Source organism: Carcharodon carcharias, chromosome 5 (assembly GCF_017639515.1).
Source record: "Carcharodon carcharias isolate sCarCar2 chromosome 5, sCarCar2.pri, whole genome shotgun sequence".
NCBI classification, from domain to species: Eukaryota; Metazoa; Chordata; class Chondrichthyes; order Lamniformes; family Lamnidae; genus Carcharodon; species Carcharodon carcharias.
In genome coordinates this window covers 39,619,582-39,643,401 of record NC_054471.1, presented here as the reverse complement: position 1 = coordinate 39,643,401, position 23,820 = coordinate 39,619,582, and the positions used below count along the sequence as shown (strand labels likewise).

The 23,820-nt window shown below is 39.8% G+C and overlaps 1 protein-coding gene and 1 long non-coding RNA gene across 18 annotated transcripts in view; one reads left to right on the top strand and one right to left on the bottom strand.

Moving 5' to 3' along the window:
- LOC121277945 (bcl-2-like protein 11) overlaps nucleotides 1-16,431 on the top strand; it is a 38,604-nt gene extending 22,173 nt beyond the window's left edge. For 2 of the 3 annotated variants that reach the window (XM_041187838.1, XM_041187836.1), the window contains 2 exons: nucleotides 6,389-6,531; nucleotides 15,357-16,431. In XM_041187838.1, coding sequence (XP_041043772.1) covers nucleotides 6,389-6,531; nucleotides 15,357-15,411 — 198 coding nt within the window. In that variant the 3' untranslated portion in view covers nucleotides 15,412-16,431. The remainder of the gene's footprint in view (nucleotides 1-6,388; nucleotides 6,532-15,356) is intronic. The other variant, XM_041187837.1, reaches the window with a different exon arrangement.
- The window catches only part of LOC121277946, a 620,247-nt gene that overhangs the window by 82,861 nt on the left and 513,566 nt on the right, over nucleotides 1-23,820 (bottom strand). For 13 of the 15 annotated variants that reach the window (XR_005943011.1, XR_005943014.1, XR_005943018.1 and 10 more), the window contains one exon: nucleotides 6,657-6,854. The exons of the other annotated variants lie outside the window; for them this stretch is intronic. This is a non-coding gene — a long non-coding RNA (uncharacterized LOC121277946). The remainder of the gene's footprint in view (nucleotides 1-6,656; nucleotides 6,855-23,820) is intronic. 15 annotated transcript variants of the gene reach the window in all.

Here is a 23,820-nt window from a genome sequence, read left to right as displayed (position 1 = left end):
CTGACTTGAGTCATTGATGATGTCCCAAACCACAACAGTACACCTCAGTCAGTCAGTGGTGGCATAGAGATTCTGTAGTTTATGCTACTGCTTTGTCTTGGATTTTTACAGTTACAGATAGAAGTGACATGGTAGGGTCCTAGAAGTTTGCCCCATTGGCGGAGGCCATTTGGTCCATTCTGTATGCTGCTTTCTAGAGCAATCCCACTGCACCAAGTGTTCCTTGAAGCCCTGTATCTTCCTCCGCTTCACTTTTCAGTTGAAAATGTAATGTTCTCTGTCTCAATCACTGCTGCTGCAAAGCATTCTATGCCCTGCGCAAAGAAACACTTCTCTTAAGTTCTGTCATTAGTCACTGTGACGATTTAAAATAGATTTTTCTTCATCACTGGTCCCCATCTAGAGAAAGCAGTCTTTCCCTAATTACCCGATCAAAAACCTTAGGCTTCAAACTTCACCTTCTCTTGCCATCTGAAGTCTCTCCTCATAATAATAAATTCCCATTCCTGGCACATCTACAAAATGTCTTCTCTATGGGTTTAATGTCCTTTTAATAATGGGTATCCAAATGGGTATTTTGTGACCCAACAATACCTTGTATAGCTTTCTCAAAACTAGACTTTTTTTGGTTTAATATTTCTACCAGGATTTATGTAATTGAACTAAGTATTCCAGTTGCTCCATTGGGTGTAGTAAAACCTAATACTCACTTCTGGGGTTGATGAATAGAATTTGATTAGTACAAATCGGCAACTGAATTGGAAAAGAGGTCTAAGAAACTCACTCCTCAGAGCCACTTGGTGACTAGGGCTGGCAAGTGCATTGTGACATAGCAAAGCTAAAGGGAAATGTTAGTAGAAAACTGAGACCAAAAATTATGACAAAACAAACTAATGTTTATGACCAGGAAGTGCATACAATCATAGTTTTTACTCGACCGAAGAGTTAGCTATTGATTGTTGGTAAAATTCAAGCATTCATTAAAATGTGCTGTAAAAATTACTTTCTAAGTTTCATAAGGGAAATTAGCATTTCTGAAGCGTACAGGGGGGATGGGGGAAGAGGTAATAATAACTACATTCTGAACCTTCCTCTTAAAGGGGAATGCCATTCTAGCAGGAGGTGGAAAACTTTCAATCTGAGGTACACCTTCAGATAGGTTTGGATTTCTCCAAATGCACATGCTTCATTTTTTAAAAATTCGTTCATGGGATGTAGATGTTGCTGGCTAGATTTATTGCTCGTCCCTAATTGCCCTTGAACTGAGTGACTTGCTGGGTCATTTCAGAGTCAACCACATTTCTGTGGGTCTGGAGTCAAATGTAGGCCAGACCAATTAAGGGTGGCAGATATCCTCCCCTAAAGGATGGTTCATATCGCTCATCTTGCCCGCCCGAAAACAGTCTAGGTCAGGAGTTGAACCTAACCCGCAAGTTCACTTTGGCTTAGATTTCAGCACTGAGAATGGCATCCAGGAAGAGCCAAGTGAACTGATGGGGTTTTTACAACAATTGACAATGGTTTCGTGGTCACCATTAGTCTTTTAATTCCAGATTTTTTTATTGAATTCAAATTTCACTGTCTGCCATGGTGGGATTCGAACCTAGGTCCCCAGACCATTACCCTGGGTATCTGGAGTACTAGTCTGGTCACAATACCACTACACCACCTTAGGTATGAAAACAGTCCACTGAGGTCTGGTTCCTGCAATAACTAACAAGCAGGGAATAATACTGAATTTTTCAGATTACAGAGTCATGCTTGTCTACTTCAGTTGGCTATTGGTGGCCTAAGTGAGATCAGCACACTTGGCTCTTCCTGGATGCCGTTCTCAGTGCTGAAATCTAAGCCAAAGTGAATTTGCTGGTTAGGTTCAACTCCTGACCTAGACTGTTTTGGGGCTGGAAAGATGAACGATATGAACTTAATTTCCTTTTAAGTCTTCAGTTTTAGGGTGGGAGGTGGGGGGGAAGATGGTGATAACATATTTTAAATGACTATCCTTTGTATTACCTCCTCCACTGCACGTAATCTGCTGCATGAAACAATTCTAATACGTAATAAAAACAAAAAATGTTAGCAACACTCAGCAGATCAGGTGAGCACCTGTGGCTAGCTGATCCACCTGCTGAGTGTTTCCCAACGTTTTGTGTCACGATTTCAGATTTTCACATTAGTATTTTTGCTTTTTAATTGTAATAGGCAATTTAGCTTTTTATTGCGTTTTCAGATATTACTTGCACGTTACTTCCTGCTTTGATATCTGAAGCCAACAACATAAGGAAGCTTCAGAGGATGCCTGTGTTTTCTAAACAGAGTTTGAAGTTTTTTGATGTGGCCTTGGGGTTTTTTCTCCCCACACCCCCTCGGAGTCAAAATGATAAGATGACTAATGTTTGTTGATGTTCCTTATATTACAATTCCCTTTTTGTTGTTGTGCGTGTTTGAGATTTACAGTTAGACATGTTATTTTGTGGAGGACCCGTGTACCGGGAAATCTGTTACTACATCCCACCCTGGCAATTTGAGAATTTAAATTCATTCGAAAATTTCTGGGAAACAAAAAAAGTTTATGCCAGTAAAAGCAACCTCAAAGCTGCCAATAGTTGCTTTAAAAAAAAACCTGACCATTTCACTCACATTCTTTATGGAAAGAATGTCATTACCCAGTCAGGCCTATATGTGATTCTAGTCCCACATCAGCTTGGTTAACTCTTAACTGCCCACCGAAGTGGCCTAGCAAGCCACTCAGTTGCATAAAAACACTATCAGTGATTAAACACGAAGGCTAAGCACCAACTTCTCAGTGCCTCCAGGCTTGGACAATGTATACCGGCATTACCAGCCCCTAAGTCCCATGAATTTTTTTTTTAAAGTCATCATTTTGCACCGAATAATATTGGCTGTTTAATTTGCGTTGTGGTATTATTTTTAAAAATGCAAGTGTGACCTGTCAGTATGTTCCAATGGAAGGCCCGCCGCTGGCCTTGGCACTGCCTGATTTATTTGTGGTTTGGCAGATCTCTCAGTGCGAGACCCCGATGCCTCAACCAGATTCCACCCTGTATGTTTATTTGAAAAGAACATGACATTTCAAGGTACAGCCATACTGGATGAGGGGGGAGGGGAAGGGTGACAAGAGGAGAGTAGATCTAAAATTGATGCAAAATGCTTTGTTGAAGGAGGGTAGGTAAACATCCAATTTGTTTCCCTTTGGTCAAGTAGTTCTAACTCTTCACAGGATGATTCACCTCATGTGATGAGTCTGTCATGGTGCTCATTGATCTGGCAGGATTAAATACAGCAGAACTAAGGAGGCAATGCTTTGAATAGCTAAATGAACCTGCATTTACAAAGCACTTTCTTAGTGCTTTAAAAAAAACTTGAAGCATTTTATGTCAAATGAAATACTTTGTGCAGTGACTTCTGTAAGCAAATGTAGAGGATAGTGTGCACTTAGCATGTTCCCACAAACCGTGAGAGGACCAGTTGACCTGTTCTTTAGTGATGTTGGCTTAGAGAGAAATGTTGTCCTGGTCATAGAACTACTTCCTTGATCTACATATCACGCCACCAATATTTGTTCACCTGTTAGAGTATGCAACATTAAGGTTACATCCAGCTGAATGGTGAAGTTCTCAACATGTGGCATATACCTTCAGTATTGGACTGGAGTGTAAGGATGCATAGCCCTTTAACAGGATACAAACTGTGGCAGGTTTCCTCTGGTCTAACATTAACATCATCAGTTAAATATTAATGGGTCCAGCATTTGATCCAAACAAAAGCTGCCGACATTAATGACTTCAATTTTTAAATTGTCATGAATCATTTTGTATTTGAAATCTGTAATTTTATATCATAATTTTACTCCAGACGAAGTAATGATACGTTAGGGGAAATAATTACACATACATATGGGGGCACGGAAAAGGCAAAGAATGGACTTAGTTCACTGTGGATGTGAATGGTTGAAAGGTTTAACCTTCATGGATTGGAACAATGAGAGTTGTTTATTTTAATTACATGTGTATGTTAAAGTGGGTCTGGGAAGACATCATGTCTCCACCGGCAGGACATGTCTCCCTTGGACATGTGTCAACACATTACCGATATATAAATGAAAGAAATCCTGTCTTTTTTTAAAGGAAAATTAAATTAAATTCCCTCCTCTTAATACTCAGCAGAAATTGTAGCTATTACCTTATATGCCTGCTGGGAGAGTCTGCCTTATCCATAAAATAACCACTTTGATTTAATAGGATCCGCCTTGACACAAACATTATAACCTGTATCTTGTACTGTTATTCTGTGAATGAGTCACTTAGATTCCCCCATTTTTGGCCTCAGGGCATTGTCAGTACTGAGTGAGACTAGTTATTCTGATCTATATTGTATGAGATGTACGTTACCAGTAGCTACATAGCTGAAGGCTATGTTAAGTGGTGTTTGCCTAATTTAAGATTGATTTTAAACTTGAGCCAAACTCTTAACTTGTCCAATCCTGATTAGCAAGAAGCTGCCAAACTACTTGGTGTTCTTGTCGCACTAGAGTGTGCATTTCCTTGTAAATTAACATATGTGTTCCAAATCTCTTGTTGCATCTGTAGCAACATAAGCTATTGAAAAGTCTTTTGTCTCTCTTTCACTCAGCACCATACATGACAAACTGTGAAGACCAGGACTTGTAAATTTGCTGACTGGTATAATCATCTCAGTCACATTAATAATAACTGTGTGCTATGACTGTTCTTTGCAGTTCCAGTTAGGTACAGGAGATGGAGGAGGTAAGGAAATCAGCCAATGTTCCTGATCCTGCTTACTATCCAATGAGCCCTGCTGGAAAAGTGCAGGTGTTTGGATGTCAGGTGGGAACAGGATCGGCTCCTGCCACCTCTCCTGACCATTATTTACTCTGAGCTAACGAGCCATTTCTGTTGTAAAATGCAGCCAGGATGCCTAGTGCTGAATTATATTTTGTGGGGTGACTAGGAGAGAAAATGAACATCAAAAATAACTTGAAAAAATAAATCAAGAATAAAAAGAGCATGAGGATTTATAGGAGCAGGAAAAGGTCATTAGGCCTAAACTAGCCCATTTTCCCGGTGGGACCCACTCACCGACGCGTAAAATGACGTGCGGTGACGTTGGGCAGAACATCCGATGTCACTGCGCCCCATTTAGATTTTCCAGTAGGCGGGGGCGCAGCAAAATCAGCTGCGCACCCGCAGACCTGTCAGTGGCCAATTGAGGCCATTGACAGAGTAATTAAACTAACTAATGGACCTGCCCGTCCAACCTTAAGGTTGGGAATTAGAAAAAGAATGAGACCTCATTCGCGGGCGGGATGAGGTTTCATGTCAGTTTTTAAAAATTTTAATAAAGTTTTTGTTAAAATTATGACCATGTCCCAACTCATGACAGTGTCACATGAGGGGACATGTCAGGAATTTTTTTTTCTCTCTTTTTAATTTATGTCACAGAACAGCCGATCTCCCTGAGGCTGCACTTAGCCTCAGGGAGATGAAGTGCGCTCTTTCATGCGCATGCGCAAAGGAGCGCACTCTCGATTTTGGGATCTCTTCCCCCCACGCGCACAGGGAGCACATAGCGCTTCTGTGTGGACGTCGCATTGAAGGCCCACCCATGTAAGATGGTGCAGTGCCCCCATTTGCCTCTGCGCACCCGCCCTTCAACTTTGTCCCCGACGGGGAGAAAATCCAGCCCCATGATTAAATTCAGACTTGTATAACTTTGTTAAAGTTAATTTGGTGAGTGCGTTAATTATCTATTTGTAATTTATTGAACAAAATTGATGTATCATCATTAGTCAACATGCCTGAGCCAAACTGTGTGGGCATGGTAGATGTTTAGTTTTGGTTATTTAGTCCCTTTTTAACCCAAAGGACAGCAACATATTTGCAGTGGAATTAGAATTTTTGTTTGCATAAATGGTAACTACCCAGATACTCCCTGATATAGAAAAAGTAATAACCAATCAGGAAACTGCACTTGTTTTACAATACTTCAATGCAGCTAAAACATTTTGATAATTTCAGTAACTCGCCAGCTTATTTTATTCAACTGGGACAAGTGTAATCCAGCCTCAGACTGTGAGACATATCCGTGAATATAAACATTTAGCAGTCTGGCTGAGACCCAGAATTCCTGATACAGCCACCCCAGTCCTCGTTTCTGGAATGGTGCACATTAATCATCTGAACAGATGTTTAATGCTTGTAAACATAAACCAATAATAGTGGCTGACGCAGATAAAACAAAAGTTTATTATTGAGTAATTGGCATGTTCTAATGATAGAATGGTTTATTTTCTGTTTGGTGTTGTTCTATCCTTTGATTATCTTCTCTGTATCTTGTCCTTCTTCAGCTGAGAGGAGGAGACAGTCTTGAGATGCAGACTTTTCCATTGCTGCAGTCAGTGGCTGATGGAGTTGTGCCTAAGCAGGATGAGATTAATCTACCGAACAGTAATGTTTCCCATATTCTTTGCTGTCTTTCCTCCATTTTGGGGTAAGACAACCTTTTCCTGAACCAAGGCATCACAGTTAGCCTGAGAGTACTGTGTAGTTAAATTGAAACATTGACTTCCATCCTTTGCATATCTCTAGTAAAACGATAGTAAAGGTTTGACTCACTGTTATAACATCCTCCTCGGAGCTTGTTGCCTGGTTCCAGACTTCTGTTGGAACATTATGTAAACTGTTCTAGTCGTGACAGGAGTGAATTCGGTAGCTTTGTAATTTTGATGGCTTAGATTTACATTTATATCTGGCCTTATCACACTTCTGTGTACATTTCATTTGCAATCTGTCACCTTGTCGTCATTTTCATTCCTGAGAAAGTGAATAAATCTGTAATCAAAATATCTCTTAAAATTGAACCATGTGCCTGGAAGGCATAATTTCTGGCACCTTAAGCAGAGATTCATTAATATACAGGCTAAAATGGTTTAAGATAGTTAATTAAAAACACAATTTTAATGCTTTTTCAAAAAAAACTAAAACTTCGATTGCTCGTAGATTGGGTTGGTTACAATTGTGAAGCTAAGAGATGCATATGTTTTAACTGAGAGATACGGAGATTGAGGGATGAAATTCAAGTTTTAATTGATAACTACGAGAATGTCTAGAGTTCCTTGTAATTAGTGGGTCAGTAGGGAAACCATATTCTCAGAAATCACAAGTCTCAAAGACTGGTAAACTCCTGTGATCTTATTTGTGGATTGTCAATTGCAGAAGCAATTATTTGCCTCTAGGTGGGTGGGTGGTGGAGGAGTGATTAGCTTACCCACTAAAATGCATGGATTTGTGTCAAATGTCAGTCTGAATAATAAATCACTGTTGAGAGTAACAGTTCACGGTCAAGGATACACATACTTCCTAAACGCTTGTTTCCCAGGATTGACAGAGCCCTTCCAACAATACATGGCTTTGCTTCTGTCACTCTGCCACCAGTCTATTGTTGAAAGTAGACAAGAATGAAACATCTGAGAGCTAATACTTTTACTTTACTAGAAAACCTTCCATTCTTCTCTGATGAATGAGAATTCATTTGCTTGTTTCACTCATTTCCTGTTTGTCCCATTCAGTGTTAAAATGTGCGTTTATTTCCATGAATACCAAATTAGGCCAGTCAACAACAACAACAGCTAGAATGACTTTACCACAGGTTCTTATAATGTATGCAGGTTAACTGCATTCAGCAAATTGGTTATATTACAAACTACTTCAATCCCTCTAAACTGTATTTATATTGGGGTTTAGTGGTGGAGAGAAGATAGTACCACTGACCGCCACTGTGTTGGACTTGGGCAGTGGCAGCAACCCCGAAGTAAATTTACCAGATTCACCACAGCCAGCCCAAAAAAGCCTCTATCTTTAAACTGAGTCTTCCTGGCAGCCAGCCTTGAAGTTGTTGCTGGAAATGAAAAACCTGTAGGTTATGTCATCAAGAACGCCCTTTCAAGCCCTCATATTTTAAAGGAAAGCAACTTAGGGTAGCGCTTTGGAATAGTAGGTTAGCCTTTGCGCAGGGCCACATCTTTATTGATCCTCTTGTCTCATGATGAGGCGGAGGGTTACTGTTAGGCATAGATTCTTCCTGCCTCTGAGTGGCAGGGACCTAGAAATAAATTAGCCAATCAGCCCTGGGACAGATCTAGAGGAAATAATACAAAAATGCAGAAAGCAATAGAAAAAAATGGTTGCTCAAGGACAGCGGAAGAATAAAAAGAGGAAATTCAAACTGTTTTACCCACAGTGGCTGTGAATGATAATATACTAACGATTTTAGTATGCTTAAGTATACTAGGCCTTCTTTTAGATTTTAATTTTAAGATTAGCGGATTGTAGTCTGCAGTTCTGTATATTCTCTCCCGTTCCCCACCCCACAAATCAGCTTCCAGAATTGTTTAAAGTTTTATATGGGAGGAATTATTCCTAGCTCATTGCCAGTGGAACATTGACACTTTTGAAGATAAGAATGACCTGCTGCAGGCACTGAAAACAAATCATGAACCGAAACATCTAACAAAAGGGATCTCTTGTTTTAAGGTAACAGGGAAAGTGGGAACTGTCAGGAGGGGCATAAGGACCGTGAATTTACCTACACAAATAGTTTGAAACACAAAAGGTAAAAAGGCCTTGGCTGGAGTATTCTGCCCAATCCTGGGCATCACACTTCAGAAAGGATATCAAGTCCATTCAGAGGGTTTATAGAGAAATTACTAGAATTATACCAGGGACAGGAATTTGGCTATGATGATAGACTAGAGCAGCTGGGGTTATTCTCCTTAGAGCAGAGAAGGCTAAGAGGTCACTTGATAAAGGTGCTCAAAATTATGAGACGTTTTTATGGAGTAGGTGAAGACAACTGTTTCCATTGGCAGTAGGGTTGGTAACCAGAGGACACAGATTCAAGATAATTGGCAAAACAGCCAGAGAGTGATGAGCAAAATTGTTTTACTCAACCTATTGCTATGATCTGTAATGCATGACCAAAGAGAGAAGCGGAAGCAGATTTAACATTAACTTTCAAAAGGAAATTACGTATGTACTTCAAAAGGAAAAAAATATATAGGGCTATGGGAAAAGAGCTGGAGAGTGGGACTAATTGGTAGTTTTAGTGTGCCAGCAAAGACATGCTGGGCTGAATAGCCTCATTCTATTCTGTCTGGTTCTGTGATTCTAACTGAAAAAAAACAATAAAAACCTGTTCAGAGAAACTGTTCAAAGTATAATTTTCATTTGTGCCACAACATAAAACACTGAGTATATCTACTGCGAATATGGTTTGAAGATATTTAGAGAACAATGCCAGATTTTTTTAAACATTAAAGTATTATTTGAAGAGATAAAAATCTGCCATTGTGGTTGCACATAACTGCTTCCACAGGAATCACGTATACAGTGTACGTTTCCCCTCAGCTTCTGTAGGGGAAAAGCCCAGTTGTTATCGCAATTCCTTTGTGCCAAACAATCTCACTTGAAGCCAATATCAGAGCCACAAACACCAGCTGCTGTTGCAGTTGATGCTCCCAAGTCTGTACCCTGAGCCTAGAGAGCGCTTTTTTTTTCACCTTTCCCTCCTCCACTGTAACTGCTGAGTTGGCTTTGTAAGATATAATCATACGAAAATGTATGGTATAATTATAAAAAGTGCTAAATATATATAATGATACTGTATGTATTTTTGGAGATTTTTCTATTCTTCAGCACAGTGTAACTGGACAGTGTGGATATAGGGACGCCGTTGTAGTGTGATTAAATCTCAAATTCATTTTTTATTACACAGGTTGATGGGGATTGTCCAGGAATTTTTTTCTCTGTTTGGTGGGTTGTATTCTGCAATTCATTACATTATTCCCCCTTCCACCTCCCCACACATCAGTGGCTTTCGGAGTTGATTAAAAGTTTTATATGGGAGAAATTACTCCTAACTCAGGCCATTAGATCATAGTTTGCAAGGATAAATAGATGGAACTTGATCACCAAACCACTGATGAGAACATTGGAATCTTATGTAATAGAAGAGACATTTGAGTTACTTAAATCGCTCTTAAGGGGCAGCAAAGATTGTCAATTCGCCAAAACACCAGTAGAAATCTGAGTCCGGAACAGCATTTATAGAGTGCCTTGAGCATCAAAAAATGTTCCAGAGTGCTTCAGAGACAATCGACTAATGGATGCCAAGCTGAAGAAATTAGTAGTGACAGCTTGGTGAAAGAGGTGCATTTTAAAGAGGGCCTTACAAAAGGAGGGAGGTGGAAAATTTTAGGATGGGAATTTCACACCTTCACAGCATGGGGTTCAGGAGGCTGAAAGCATGACTGGCAGTGGTCAGGTGAAGTGGGGAGTTGCAGGGCAGAAGAAGGCTGCAGAGATGAGCACAAATGAGGCTCTGATGAAATTTAAACACAAGGGATGAGAATTTTAAGTCAAATTGTTGGGAAATAGTGTATGGTAGGCAGGACCCAGAGTAACGGGCAAGCATAACTTGGTACAGGGTATGGACACAGGCAGCAGAGTTCTGGGTGTGCTGGTTTATGGAGGCTCAAAGATATGAGCCTGGCCTGCATAATGTTAGAATAGTCGAGTCTGGAGGCTGGAAAGGCCAGAAAATGGAATTTGACTTTTCAAATGCTGCATAGCAGTGCCACTGATTATAACTAAATTCAGATGTTCGTTTTTCAGTTGCCCTCCAGTTAATCTGTGGTCTACTGTAAAGGAGCAACATTTACTATTTAGTTCAAGCCTAGATTACCACAGTTAGCTCTTGGCATCTAGCAGATTAATAGTTGTAATGAATCTGATCTAACTAATCAAGATCATGCTTTAGTAAAAGCATTTATTGCCCTGTAATCTTATAACTTTATTTGTAAATAATAATAAAATATTGTTGCAAGCTAACAATGCAACACAGCTGTCAGAATCATGAAATGACATAGCACAGAAGAAGGTCATTTAGTCCATCATGTCTATGCTAGCTCTTTGAAAGATCTATCAATTTAAACCCATAACCATTTAAATTTTTCTCCTTCAAGCGTTTATCCAATTCCCTTTAGAATATTATTATTAAATCTGCCTCCACCACCCTTTCAGGAAGTGCATTCTAGATGATAACAACTCCGTATAACAACTCTTTGCGCAACTGCCTTAAATCTGTGTCTTCTGGTTACTGACTTTTCTGCCACCGGACCATTCATGATTTTGAATATCTTAACTAAATCTCCCTATAACCTACCCTGCTCTAAGAAGAACAAACCCATCTTTCCTAGTCTCTCCATGTAACTGAAATACTGCATCTCTGGAACTATTTTAGTCAATCATCTCTGCATCCTCTCTAAGCCCTTAGCGTCCTTGCCAAAATGTGGTGCCCAGAATTGGACCGAACGCTCCAGCAGGGGCATGACCAGTGCTTTATAAAAGTTTACAATAACTTCCTTGGTTTTGTATTCTGAATTGAATATGAATTCCACATGCTTTATTAACAACCTTGCCCTTTAGAGATTTGTGTACTTACATCCCCAAGTCTTTCTGTTCCTGCACTTTCTTAAGATTGTGCCATTTAGTTTATTTTGCTTCTCATACCAAATGAATAACTTCACACTTCTCTGCGTTAATTTTGCGCTTTCCATGTGTCTGTCCACTGCACCAGTATGTGTCCTCCTGAAGTCTGTTGCTATCCATTTCACTGTTAACTAAATTTCTGAGTTGTTTACCATCTGCAAACTTTGAAATGATGCCCTGTATGCCCAAGTCCAGGTCCTTAATATATAGCAAAAAATGCAGTGATCCTAATCCACACCAGTCTATACTTCACTCAGTGTGAAAAACAGCCACCCACCACTACCCTCTGCTTTCTGTCTCTTAACCAATTTCATATCCACATTACCACTGTCCCTTTAATCCCATGGGCTTCAATTTTTCTATCAAGTCTCTAGGGACTTCTGAGTCAGGTATATGCATTGAATTAGTTGATCTCAGATGAGATGCCCTGGCTGCTAGCTGGTGAGCCGTGTTGAAAAGTGAGCAAGTGTGTTGTGATGCCCACTACAATCAGATATCCTGCTACCACTTACTGACTAGATGGAGTGAAGGAATGGTACCACAGTGGGATTCAATGCTTTTAGAAAAGGGGAAGGAATCAATAGTCAGAGTTGTTTTGTACAAGCAAATGGCTTTTAAATAAATGATGAGAAGGACATCTAATCAGTGTTGAGCCATTCAGTGTCAGTTACGCAGCTATTTATCAAGACCCATACGAGTTCAGTTCTGTGATCTAACTTGACGTGTCAGTGTTACATTGTCAGGCATACTGTTCTCTCAGATGAGATGTTACACTGAGCTTCCATCTGGTTGTTTAGGTAGACAATAGAGATTCCTTGACCAAAAGAATAATAGAAAATTTTCCCTGTATCCCCTCAATCAAAACAACCGTGTTAAAGAAGAAGTAATTTCTATCTTTTTGCAGTGTGGAATTCTGCTGTGCACAAAATTGCTGCCACATATTCCTTAATAACATTTGTGACTGTTTAATTAATTAAATGTACATACAGCATTCTGAGGGTTGTTTAAATAGATTATTTATAGTTGCGAGCTTGAGACCAGTAGCTGCAGTGTTAGTTTTTGCCAAGCAGTGGTCCATTTATGTTGCCTGGTTCAAACTGTAATTACACTGTTCAGCAGAGGGCTCAGAGTCTGCACACATCCACATTCAGCACCACACTCAGTATTGTCCACAAAGTTTATAATCCAAACAGTAGGAAATTGCCTTTTCGGAAACAGTTTTTCTTGTGAGTCAGGTCAGGCCCTATATTTAACAGGACTTATATTTTCAGTGTGAGTGGAAACCAACACTGAAGTGTAAACATAACCTATATAACTACAAGCCTTTTTTTTAAAAAAAGAAAGAGGTTTACCATCTCTTTGGAGTCACTTGATATTCAATGGCATTACCATTACTTAATCCCCCACTATCAACATCCTGGGGTTACCATTGGCCAGAAACTGAACTGGACTAGCCATATAAATATTGTGGCTACTAGAACAGATCAGATGCTAGGAATCCTGCAGTGACTAACTCACCTCCTGACTCTCCAAAGTCTCCAACATCTATAAGGCACAGGTCAGGAGTGTGATGGAATACTCTCCACTTGCCTGGATGAGTGCAACTCTAACAACATGCAAGAAGCTTGACACCATCCAGGACAAAGCAGCCCGCTTGATTGGCACCCCATCCACAAACAATTCCTCCCTCCACTACCAAGACACAGTGGCAGCAGTGTGTACCATCTACTAGACATACTGCAGGAACTCACTAAGGCTCCTTAAACAACACCTTCCAAACCCACAACCACTACCATCTAGAAGGATAAGGGTAGCAGTCTCATGGGAACACCACCACCTAGAGGATCTCTTCCAAGCCACACACTATCCTGACTTGGAAATATATCACTGTTCCTTCACTGTCACTGGGTCAAAATCCTGGAACTCCCTTCCTAACAGCACACTGGGTGTACCTACACCACATGGACTGCTCCGGTTCAAGAAGGCAGCTCACCACCACCTCCTCAAGGGCAATTAGGGGTGGGCAATAAATGCTGGCCGAGCCAATGACACCCACATCCCATGAACAAATAAAAAAAAGACTTGGATTATTGCTTCCCTTCTTCCTCCTCCATGTAATTTATAATTGAGGTTGTGACTGCCCAGCCAGGATTTTCCGGCCTTGCCCGGTATGGAAATCGTCACAGATGGGACGGAGAATTTGACGGACTGTTGCCTTCGGGTGGGAATTTCCAGGCAGGTGGACCAGAAAATCCCGCCCAATATTTCCTCTCTGTGATTGAATTATTTATTATAACAGTCTGTGGTTAAAATTTGTTGAACATAAAGAGGTCCCAACTGTTAATTTGTCTCCTGGCTTTGGTGTGTGAAATATGCATAGAATACGTTGAACCTGGCCAAGTACAGATCTTCCAATTGCTTGCTGGTCAGAGAACCACAGCATTACAAGGCGAACAACTATGAGCCTTGAGTTAAGTGTATATGTCCAATATTTGTTCTAACTGAAATGCAACATTTTGTAACTTCTGTACTTATAAAGCAGCTTTTATGTAGCTGGCAAAAAGGAATATGTTTTTAAGGCAGTCCATTTAAAGAAAAACGTGAATACAGTTTTGAGTCTGCAAACTATAACCTAGACTTGGCATGGAAAGGTCTTGCGGTTTGTGTCAAGGAGATTATCTCAGAATCTAGATGGTGTATTGAAAAGGTAGTTGGATTGGTACTCTGAAAAGAGGATGCAAAATTAATTATATTAATAAAATGAAGTTGGAGGGGGCAAAACATTGCAAGATCATGGACTGAGAGGAGAGAAGAATATTTTCCTTTTAATTTCCAGGTTGCTCAAGCCCATCCAACAAGATCGTAATTTTAGTTACATACCTGTAGACTGCTGTATTCATGAAGTGAAGCAAAATAGATATAAAATTAATTTCAAATTAAAACATCACCTTATATGTATACATTCTTCACAATACATCATATTGTATTCAGTGTTCTTTGGGATTTCCACAGAAAGTATGACCAAGGCCACTTAAAATTTTATGCTACACATGCTTGAACAGTAAAAAAAAAGTTAGCTTGGATCAATAGAAAGCACTCTCATGTCTGATTCCAGAAGTCATGGGATCAAAACCCACCTTAGGATACTCAATTTTAAGCGTGTGGTGTAGCACACTCAAGCAAGAGTGCTTTATTGTTCCGTCTATCTCTTGAGATGGACATAAAAGGTAGCAAGACGTTATTCGAAGATTAGAGGGTTCTCTCCCAGTGCCTTGGCCTACGTTTATCCCTCAATCAATGTCACCAAAAACTGGTCAGTCATTCATTTTGTTGTTCATAAATTGCTGACCACCGATGTATAACGATATTTCAAAAAGTAAATTGATTGGCTCTGAAGCATTTTGGGACATCCTGAGGGTGTGGAAGGTTCTACATGAGTACAAAATAGGTTACTCTTTGCAAATTTTGAGTAGTCTAACACTAAGGTGCTGGATATTCTTAGTTATACATCTGTTACAGGTGCTGGGAGCAATTTGAAGTGTTGAAGGATACCCTGTACCGTTAAAGTGCATTGGACCAAAGTTAAACTGTAAACGTTTTAGCTTAAATGCAATGTTAAGTACTAACACACCAAATCGGCTTAGTGACTACATTATTTGAGATGCGAGTTTTGTGCAATACATGTTGAATAATTTTTTTTGAGGGGGTCTGGGCCATTTTTCGGAACCTTGTATTATTTTAAATTCTTTAAAACTCTTGTGATTACAGGCGAGAAATCACAGACCACCAAATAACCAGAATGGAAATTTTTGGCACCGGATAAACTTACTGTACAGGCGAAGGATCAACGGTTTGTGACCGATACACTCTTCAGTCTAACTCCTGAAAGAAAACCCAGCAAATATGTAGCCCTGCCATTTAAAGACAGACTGGATGGCTGAAGGTTTCAGCAGTTTCAATTCTTGCTTTTACTTTGAACAGAAATCAAAGCTTCTCTTTTTCTTGTCTGTGTGTATATTTTGGCATTAACGTGTAGTAATCTGATGGAATGGACATCAACTCAGTGGCTGAACCACCGCTAGTCCCCGAAGTTCACTGGAAGACGGCAATGGGTATGGATCTCTCGTCAGGTGAAACCGTCGGAACAGTTCAGCGGTGAATTAATTTTGAGCCCATGTATTCCACAAGTGTTTCCTGCAATTATTGGAACCTGAGCCAGAAAATATCAAGAGCTGCCTTACGTTTCCCCCAAAACACAATCAAATACAATCTGAATTGTTTTCATAACACACCCTTTTTTATATAACAAGAAAATGATGTTCATCCCCTGCAGCCCTGAGATGAATAGAAATGTATATGTGTAAGTTATTTTGAACTGACTTATTTATTAGATGTAGAGCATCTCGCGTGTTTTTTCAGTTTGTTTCCTCCCGTCTTCTCCCCTCCCTCTGTAATCCATTGCCAAACTGATCTATAACGTATTCTGTCTGCAACTTTTTTTTCCCCCATGCTGTTAATTCTGCTTAAAGTTATTTAATTTCAGTTCAATTTGCGTAGTGTTTTCATACGCTGTATAGGACTCAGTATATATGTAGCAAATGTTTAAGTAATTCCCCACTATCTCCATCTTCCCACTGCTCCCAACCCTTTGTTTTTTTTTCTCCAGTTTTGATTTGATTTTTCTTCCTTGCACTGATGTCTGAAGGGGAATTGACAATTTTTAACTGTGCAATACTGCTGTACATAGCTACAGGATTTTATGTACAAAAATATTTTGTGTCTTGAAACTTGTCTAATTTTGAAGTAAAATCTTTTTCTTACAATAAATTTGCTGAAAATCAAACCAAAGATCCTCTGCAGTTTCAGTTTGGTTTTAATCCTACGTGCAGTTTATTAGCCTGCTGACAGTAGATAAATGATGGACAAATTACTGGGGGCCATCTTTGCATCCATGGAACTGTATATTAATCAAGGCTGTCAGGAGGATGGCAGGTAATGTGATGCTAATTTCAATTTTGGATCGAAACTTGTTCTGCTGCAGAGATACCTGAAGATGTACAATACTTTCCACCTTCCTGACCTACGACATTCTAGATTTACTCACTCAAGAATGGGACAAAAAAGTTATAAGAACAGGCATAGGCCATTCACTCCCTGGAGCCTGCTCTGCCATCCAATTAGATCAAGGCTGATTCGCACGTCACCTCACAAATTCCCGCTTTTTGCTCCATAATCTCGTGATCCCTTTACCTAAAAACAGGTATCGATCTTAGCTGTGAAAGCTCCAACTGACCCAAGATCTACAGCATTTTGGATGAGAGAGTTCCAAATTTCTGCCGCCCTCTATGTTAAAAACGTGCTTCCTGATTTCCCGCCTGAATGGTTTAGCTGTAATTTTACGATTATCCTGCCTTATTCTTTATTCCCCTACTGAAGTAAATAGTTTCTCTATTTACCCTAATAAATCTTAACATTTTAAACACCATAATCAGATCACCCCTCAACCTTCTACGCTCAAGGGAATACAAGCCCTGTTTATGTAATATGTCCTGAAAATTTACCCTTTAAGCTTGCAAGACTTAACCTAAACCTGAATGCAGTATTCCAGATGGAGATTGGCAACACCTGAGGAAATGCTGTTTTTCTTGTTTTAACTGCAGTGTCTTTGCCCTGACAGTAACAAGCCAGAAGCTGCTTCACGAAGCTACCAGGTTCTGTTCAACTGAACCGTAGTATCCTCCCCATTATTTTTTTACCCCCACCCCCCCATTGAAATAAAAGCCAAGAATCCATTTGTCATCTTGATTAGTTTTTGAAATTTGTCTATTGGATTTGATGAATTTTGTACTTAAGCTCCCAAATCTCCTACACATTTCTAATGTTTCTTACAATTTACAAAACACTTTGATCTACTTTCTCGGATCTAAAGTGGTTGACCTCTGGCATACCTACATTTGTGCTCCATTTGCCATAGTCGTGCCCTTTTGCATAATATGTTTTATGTCCCATTGTCCCTTACTGCTCCCATCTGCCCTACTTACTGTCCCTCCCAACTTAGTGCCATCTACAAACTAGGATATACAATACCATATTCCTTCATGCGCCATTAATAAATACAGTGAAAAGCTGAGACTCCAGAGTAGATGCCTGGGGGAACACCGCTTGTCATTTTCTGTCAATTAGAATACCTGCTTAGCAACAATTTCCAACCTAAGTTGAAAGGCTACTGTGAATTCCATGCACACTCATTTTTAAGGTATATTTAAAGGCAAACAACAGTCCCTAAACATACATCATCTGTGTATATTTTGACATTCCTGTCCACTATACTGTACAATGGACTGATTTTCACACAACTTCCAACTGTCAAGCAGCCAAATCAAGAGTGATATATATGCTGAGATCCCTCAGATCAAATGCATTTCCCATCGAAATTATAAGTGTGTAGTAAAGGGGATCGCCTCAGAGCATGGTTTCTTCCTGAAGATGTCAGGTGTTCCACAGAATATCTCAGACCTTGTAACCTTCTCAAAGATATCCACCTGCATGGTCAAACTTGTCTCCAAATCACATTGTTTAAGGGGAGCAGTCTGTCATCCATTTGTTATTTACCTGAAAATGGGTTTTCATATGTTTTTAAACAAATGTATTATTCATATTTAGCTGTGACTTATTAGTATTTTAAAAGATTTCATCCTTTTCAATTACTAGGTAATTGTGGTACAAAGCTCGTGATTCAGTGTAATTCTTGCTGGAGGCATCGTATGAGTTTTATTTCTCTTGTTATTTTAAGGTACATAACCTTTTCTATCTACAGATTGCCTATTTTGAACTATCTTAAAAGGCAAAGAGAAACAAAAATACCCCTGCTTGAAACTGCATTGCTGTGTGGGTGTAAAAGTGCTTTCAGTTCCAAATCATCATTTTTGAATTCATTTCATTGTGGTTTTATTAAATAACTAAGTTAGGATTTCTTTCAAATATTCAGTCAATGTGTCTATTGCAGTACGGTGTTTTCTTATATATACATTATATGCTGTTGTTTTGCTTGCCCAATCCAGCTAAGTGCCTCGTGATCATTTTGGTAATACTACTGGAAGGACTTGTTCAGAACGGGTCGTTAAGAATGACACAACTCTCGTTAAATGCATATTTAGAGTTCTGCACCCTTGTGTCATTGCCATGCTGCATGAATCCCCAGCTCAGTGACTGGCTTTCGTGACCACATGGATATGTCTCGATGCCAACCAACTAGTGAAAGATCAAAACTACAGTTCATTTTGGGGTTTTATTTTGGTTGATGATACATAGTCAAGATTTTTATGTCACGAAAGTTTGAGCAACCAAATCTGAATGTCTGTATGTAATCTTTCTACTTTCAGAAGGAAAGAAATGGTTTTGATTGTTTAAGTCGCACAGCCCCAGCTGAAAAATGAGCAATAACAGTTGGGTTAGTAACTCCACAAGAAAAGAAACCCACAAAGCCCATTTGGCTGATCTGGTTCCTTCAAAGGGAAGTCTAGTTTTCTGGATCTGCATTCCACAAAGCCTGTTCTGTCTCTTTGCCAAGCTTGTATTCTTCTTCACTCTCTCTTACCAGGAGTTTGTCAATTTTGTTCTTGTAAAGGTCTCACAGGTGCTACTTGCTCTGTATTCAGGGTGATTTCCCCCCCCCCCCATACTTGGGCATCAAAGTTAATGCCGACTTATACTGAGTTATCACTGAGAAAGTGATGGGTGACCTTCTTAATCTGAGGGTCTGTGTGGTATATGTGTTCCCACAGTTCTGACAAGTAGGGAGTTCCAGGACTGGTGATGAAGGAACAGCAATATATGTCCAAGTCAGGATGGTGTGCACCGTGAAGCGGCACCATTTTGAGGTGCTGATGTTCCCATGCGCTTGCTGTCCTTGTCCTTATAGGTGGTGAAAGTCACAGTTTGGGAGATGCTGCTAAAGATTTTTGGCTTCCCTCCTCTAATTTTCTCCCCTCCTGGCAAATATTTATTCTCAATCGACATCACCTAAACAGGTAACCTGATCATTATCTCATTGCTGTTGATGGGAGCTTGATGTGTGTAAATTAGCTGCTACAGTTCCAACATCACAACAGCGACTAGACTTCAAAAAGTACTTCATTTACTGTAAAGCGCTTTGGGATGTCATGAGGTTGTGAAAGGAGCTATTTAAATGTAGGTCCTTTGAGAGACATCCATTTCTTGTGCCACAGTTCCATGGGTATCAGGCATCCCAGGGGTCTCACTCAAGTATTTTCTTTATGACTGGTTTTATTTAATTGCACTCCTGTGAGAAGCAGCTTGGGATGTTTTATTGTGATAAAGGTGCTATATAACCGCAAGTTTTGATACGTGACCCTCAACAATGAATCATGGAAACATGAAAATGGAAATCAATCCCATGCTAACTTGATGCTCACCCACCCACAGAGGAATGGGAACTCTGCTTGCTTTATTTTTCCTCCTCTAACCTTGAATTAATTATAGTGCTCCCTGTAGTGAGTTGGCTAAGTTCAACTGATTCAGTGCAGACCAAATATCAAACTTGGGACATCATAATCTTTATGATTCAACTGTTCTCTGGCTAACTCAGAGTTGACAGCTCTAGGTGAGTAACAGGAATAATGGAGTCAAAAACTCTGGTAGCCAATCAAGAGACAGTTGGGTTCTCTCTTGGGGACACCACAGATTTCTAAAGAAGAATGAGCTAGATGAACCAAATGCCTTCCTTCATCTGTACTTGACCTCTGAGATGTTGCTGGATTTCAAATCCCACTTTGCTCAGGATTTTCTAATCATGATCCTTGGGTCTTAGCTTGTTAGCCTGAAATCTTTTATCTGATTAGGGAAAACACTGTAGTGTTGGAAAGAAAGGGCGTCCCAGCAGGGACAGAATCCCATTTGGTTAGTGTTGAGAGGCAAAAGGGATGATCATGCCACTGGGGCTATTCTATAGGCCTCCAAATAGTGTGAGAGAGAGACAGAAACAGGGGAGCAAATCTGCAGGTAAAGCACAGAGATGTGCAAGAACTATAAATACTGGGGGACTTTCATTCCCCAAATATCAATAGGGATCATGAGTAAAGGGAAAGGCAGGGGAAACATTTCTGAAACGTGTACAAGAGAGCTTCTTTGACCAGTACAATCTTGGATCCAACGAGGAAGAAGGTATTGCTGGATCTGTTGCTGGGGAAAGAGGTGGACCAAGTGTCTGTGGGGAAAATACTTGGGTAAGAGTGACCATTGTATCATAAGGGTTAGATTAGCAATGTAGAAGAGCGAGATACAATCTAAAGCAGAACTTCTAAGTTGGAAGAAGGCTAACTTCAATGGGACAATTTTTAAGTCAGAGATGTTTAAGGTACAGGCTGGGTATACTCCATCAAGATAGAAAGGCAGGGGAACCAAATCCAGGATTCCTCGGATGCCAAGGGAGATAGAGAATATGATGAAACAAAAAAACATGTATGATGCATTTGAAGTGAATTCTTCAAGTGAGAACCAGGCCAAATATAACTGGTTGAGAGGATAAATGAAGTCGAAATGGTGAAGAGAGAATATGAGAATAGAATGACAGTTAACATAAAACTGGCATATAAAACATAATACCAGCAGAGAAAAGTGGGTAGTAAGTAGTGGTGTGAGGACTTTTGGATCAAAGAGCAAATATATGCTTAGAAGCACAGGACAAAGCTAGGTTACTTAATAGATTACTTTGTATCAGTGTTTACTGAGATCATGCTGACAACTTATCTGTAGAAGCAGAGATGGTAAAGGTAATGGATGGGTTGAAAATTGATAGGCAGGATGTACTGGAAAGGCTGACTATGGTAAGAATGGATAAGTTGCCTGGTCCAGATGGCTTGCATCCTAGGTTGCTAAGAAAAGTCAGGGTGGAGATAGCGGAAGGGCTTGCAATCTTCCCTAGATATGGGGGAGGTGCCAGAGGATTGGAATGTGGCAAAATTGACACCCTTGTAAGGACATTCCTAGTAATCACAGACCTGTCAGTAAGGTTCTAGAAACCGATAATCTGGAGAAAAAAACTAACAGGCACTTGGGGAGTTTTGAGTTAATTAAGGGGAGCCAGCATGGATTTGTAAAAGGCTGATAGTGTTTGACTAATCTAATTGAACTTTTTGAGGAAGTAACAGAGAAAGTTGATGAAGAGAATGCTGTGCATGTTGTCAATATGGATTTTAAGAAAGTGCTTGATAAAGTGCACCGTAAAAGGCTAGTAAACAAAAATGAGGCTCATGGGATAGGAGTGTCAGTTCCAAATGGTTAAAAAAATTAGCTTAAGGACAAGGAAACAGTGAGTCACGGTAAATGGCTATTTTTCAGACTGGAGGATGGTAGACAGGTACTCTCCAAGGGCTACTGCTTTTTTAATATTTATAAATTATTTGGATATTGGAGTACAGAGTAAAATTTCACAATTTGCAGATGATACCAAACTTGGAGCTGTGGCAAATAGTGAGGATGATACCAATCGACTGCAAAAAGACATAGACAGGCTAACAGAATGGGCAGACAAGTGGCAGATGCAAGTTAATACAGAGCAGTGTGAGGCGATGCATTTTGACAGATGAGATAGTGTGATGCAATACACACTTAATGGTACAGTTCTTAAGAGTGTGCAAGGAACGAGGGACCCAAAGGTTCATTTGCATAGATCTTTGAAGGTGGCAGGATATATTTTAAACTTAAATAAGGGCAGCTATGTGGGCATGAAAGCTGAGCTAGCTGAAGTGAACTGGGATACTAGGCTAGGGGATAGATCAATAGAGAAGCAGTGGCAGACATTTAAGGGGATATTTCAGAATACACAGAATAAGCTTATTCCTACTATTAAGAAAAATTCTAAGGGGAGGACCCACCATCTGTGGTTAACTAAAGAAGTTAGGGAAAGCATCAAACTTAAGGAAAAAGCATACAACTCCACAAAGATGAGTAGCAGGACAGATGATTGGTCAGAATATAAAGAATGGCAGTGAATGAAGGAAGAAATTAGAGTATGAGAGGAAGCTAGCTAGAAATGTAAAAATGGGTAGCAAGAGATTTTACAGGTATTTAAAAAGGAAAGGAGTAAGATTGAGTGTTGGTCCTCGAGAGAGTAAGAATGCGGAGTTAATAGTAGACGATAAGGATCTGGCAGATGAAATGAACAAATATTTTGCTTCTGTCTTCACTATAGAGGATACAAAAACTTTCCAACAATAGCTGTAAATCGGGAGGTGGAAGGGAGAGGGGTACTTGAGGAACTTAGTGAAATTACAATCACTGAGAAAGCGATACTGAGCAACCTGATGGAGTTACAGGCTGACTTAAAAAAGGTGACTAATGAGGTAATTGATGTGTTGATGTTAATTTTCCAAAATTCCCTAGGTTCTGGAAAGGTTCCATCAGAATGGAAAGTAGCAAATATAACCCCTCTTTAAGAAGGGAGGGAAGCAGAAAACTGAAAACTATGGGCCAGTTAACTTGACTTCTGGCACGGGGAAGGTGTTAAAATAGATCATTAAGGAGGTTATATCTGGGCACTTAGAGAAATTCAAGGTAATCGGGAAGAGTCAGCATGATTATATGAAAGGGACATCATGTTTAACCAATTTATTGGAGTTCTTTGAAGGAGTAACATGCACTGTGGATAAAGGAAGCCTGTAGATGTGTTGTATTTCAATTTCCAGAAGGCATTTGATAAGGTGCCACATCAAAGGTTATTGCAGAAAATCAAAGTTCATGGTATAGGGGGTAACATATTAGCATGGGTAGAAGACTGGTTGCCCAGCAGATAAGTGAGAGTATGCATAAATGGGTCTTTTTCTGATTGGTGGGATGTGATGAGTGGAGTCCCACAGGGGTCTGTGCTTGGGGCTTCAACTTAAAATTTATATTCATGACTTAGATGAGGGGAGTGAAGATATGGTAGCTAAATTTCCAGATGACACAAAGATAGGTAGGAAAGCATGTTGTGAAGAGAACATAAGGAGGTTGCAGACAGATATTGATAGTTGAGTGGGCAAAAATCTGGCAGATGGAGTATAATGTGAGAAAATGTGAAGTTGTTCACTTTGACAAGAAGAATAAAAAATGCAGAGTATTACTTAAATGGAGAACGACTGCATAATTCTGAGGTGCAGAGGGATCTAGGTGTTCTAGTACATGAGTCACAAAAAATTAGTATGCAAGTACAGCAAGTAATTAAGGCTAATGG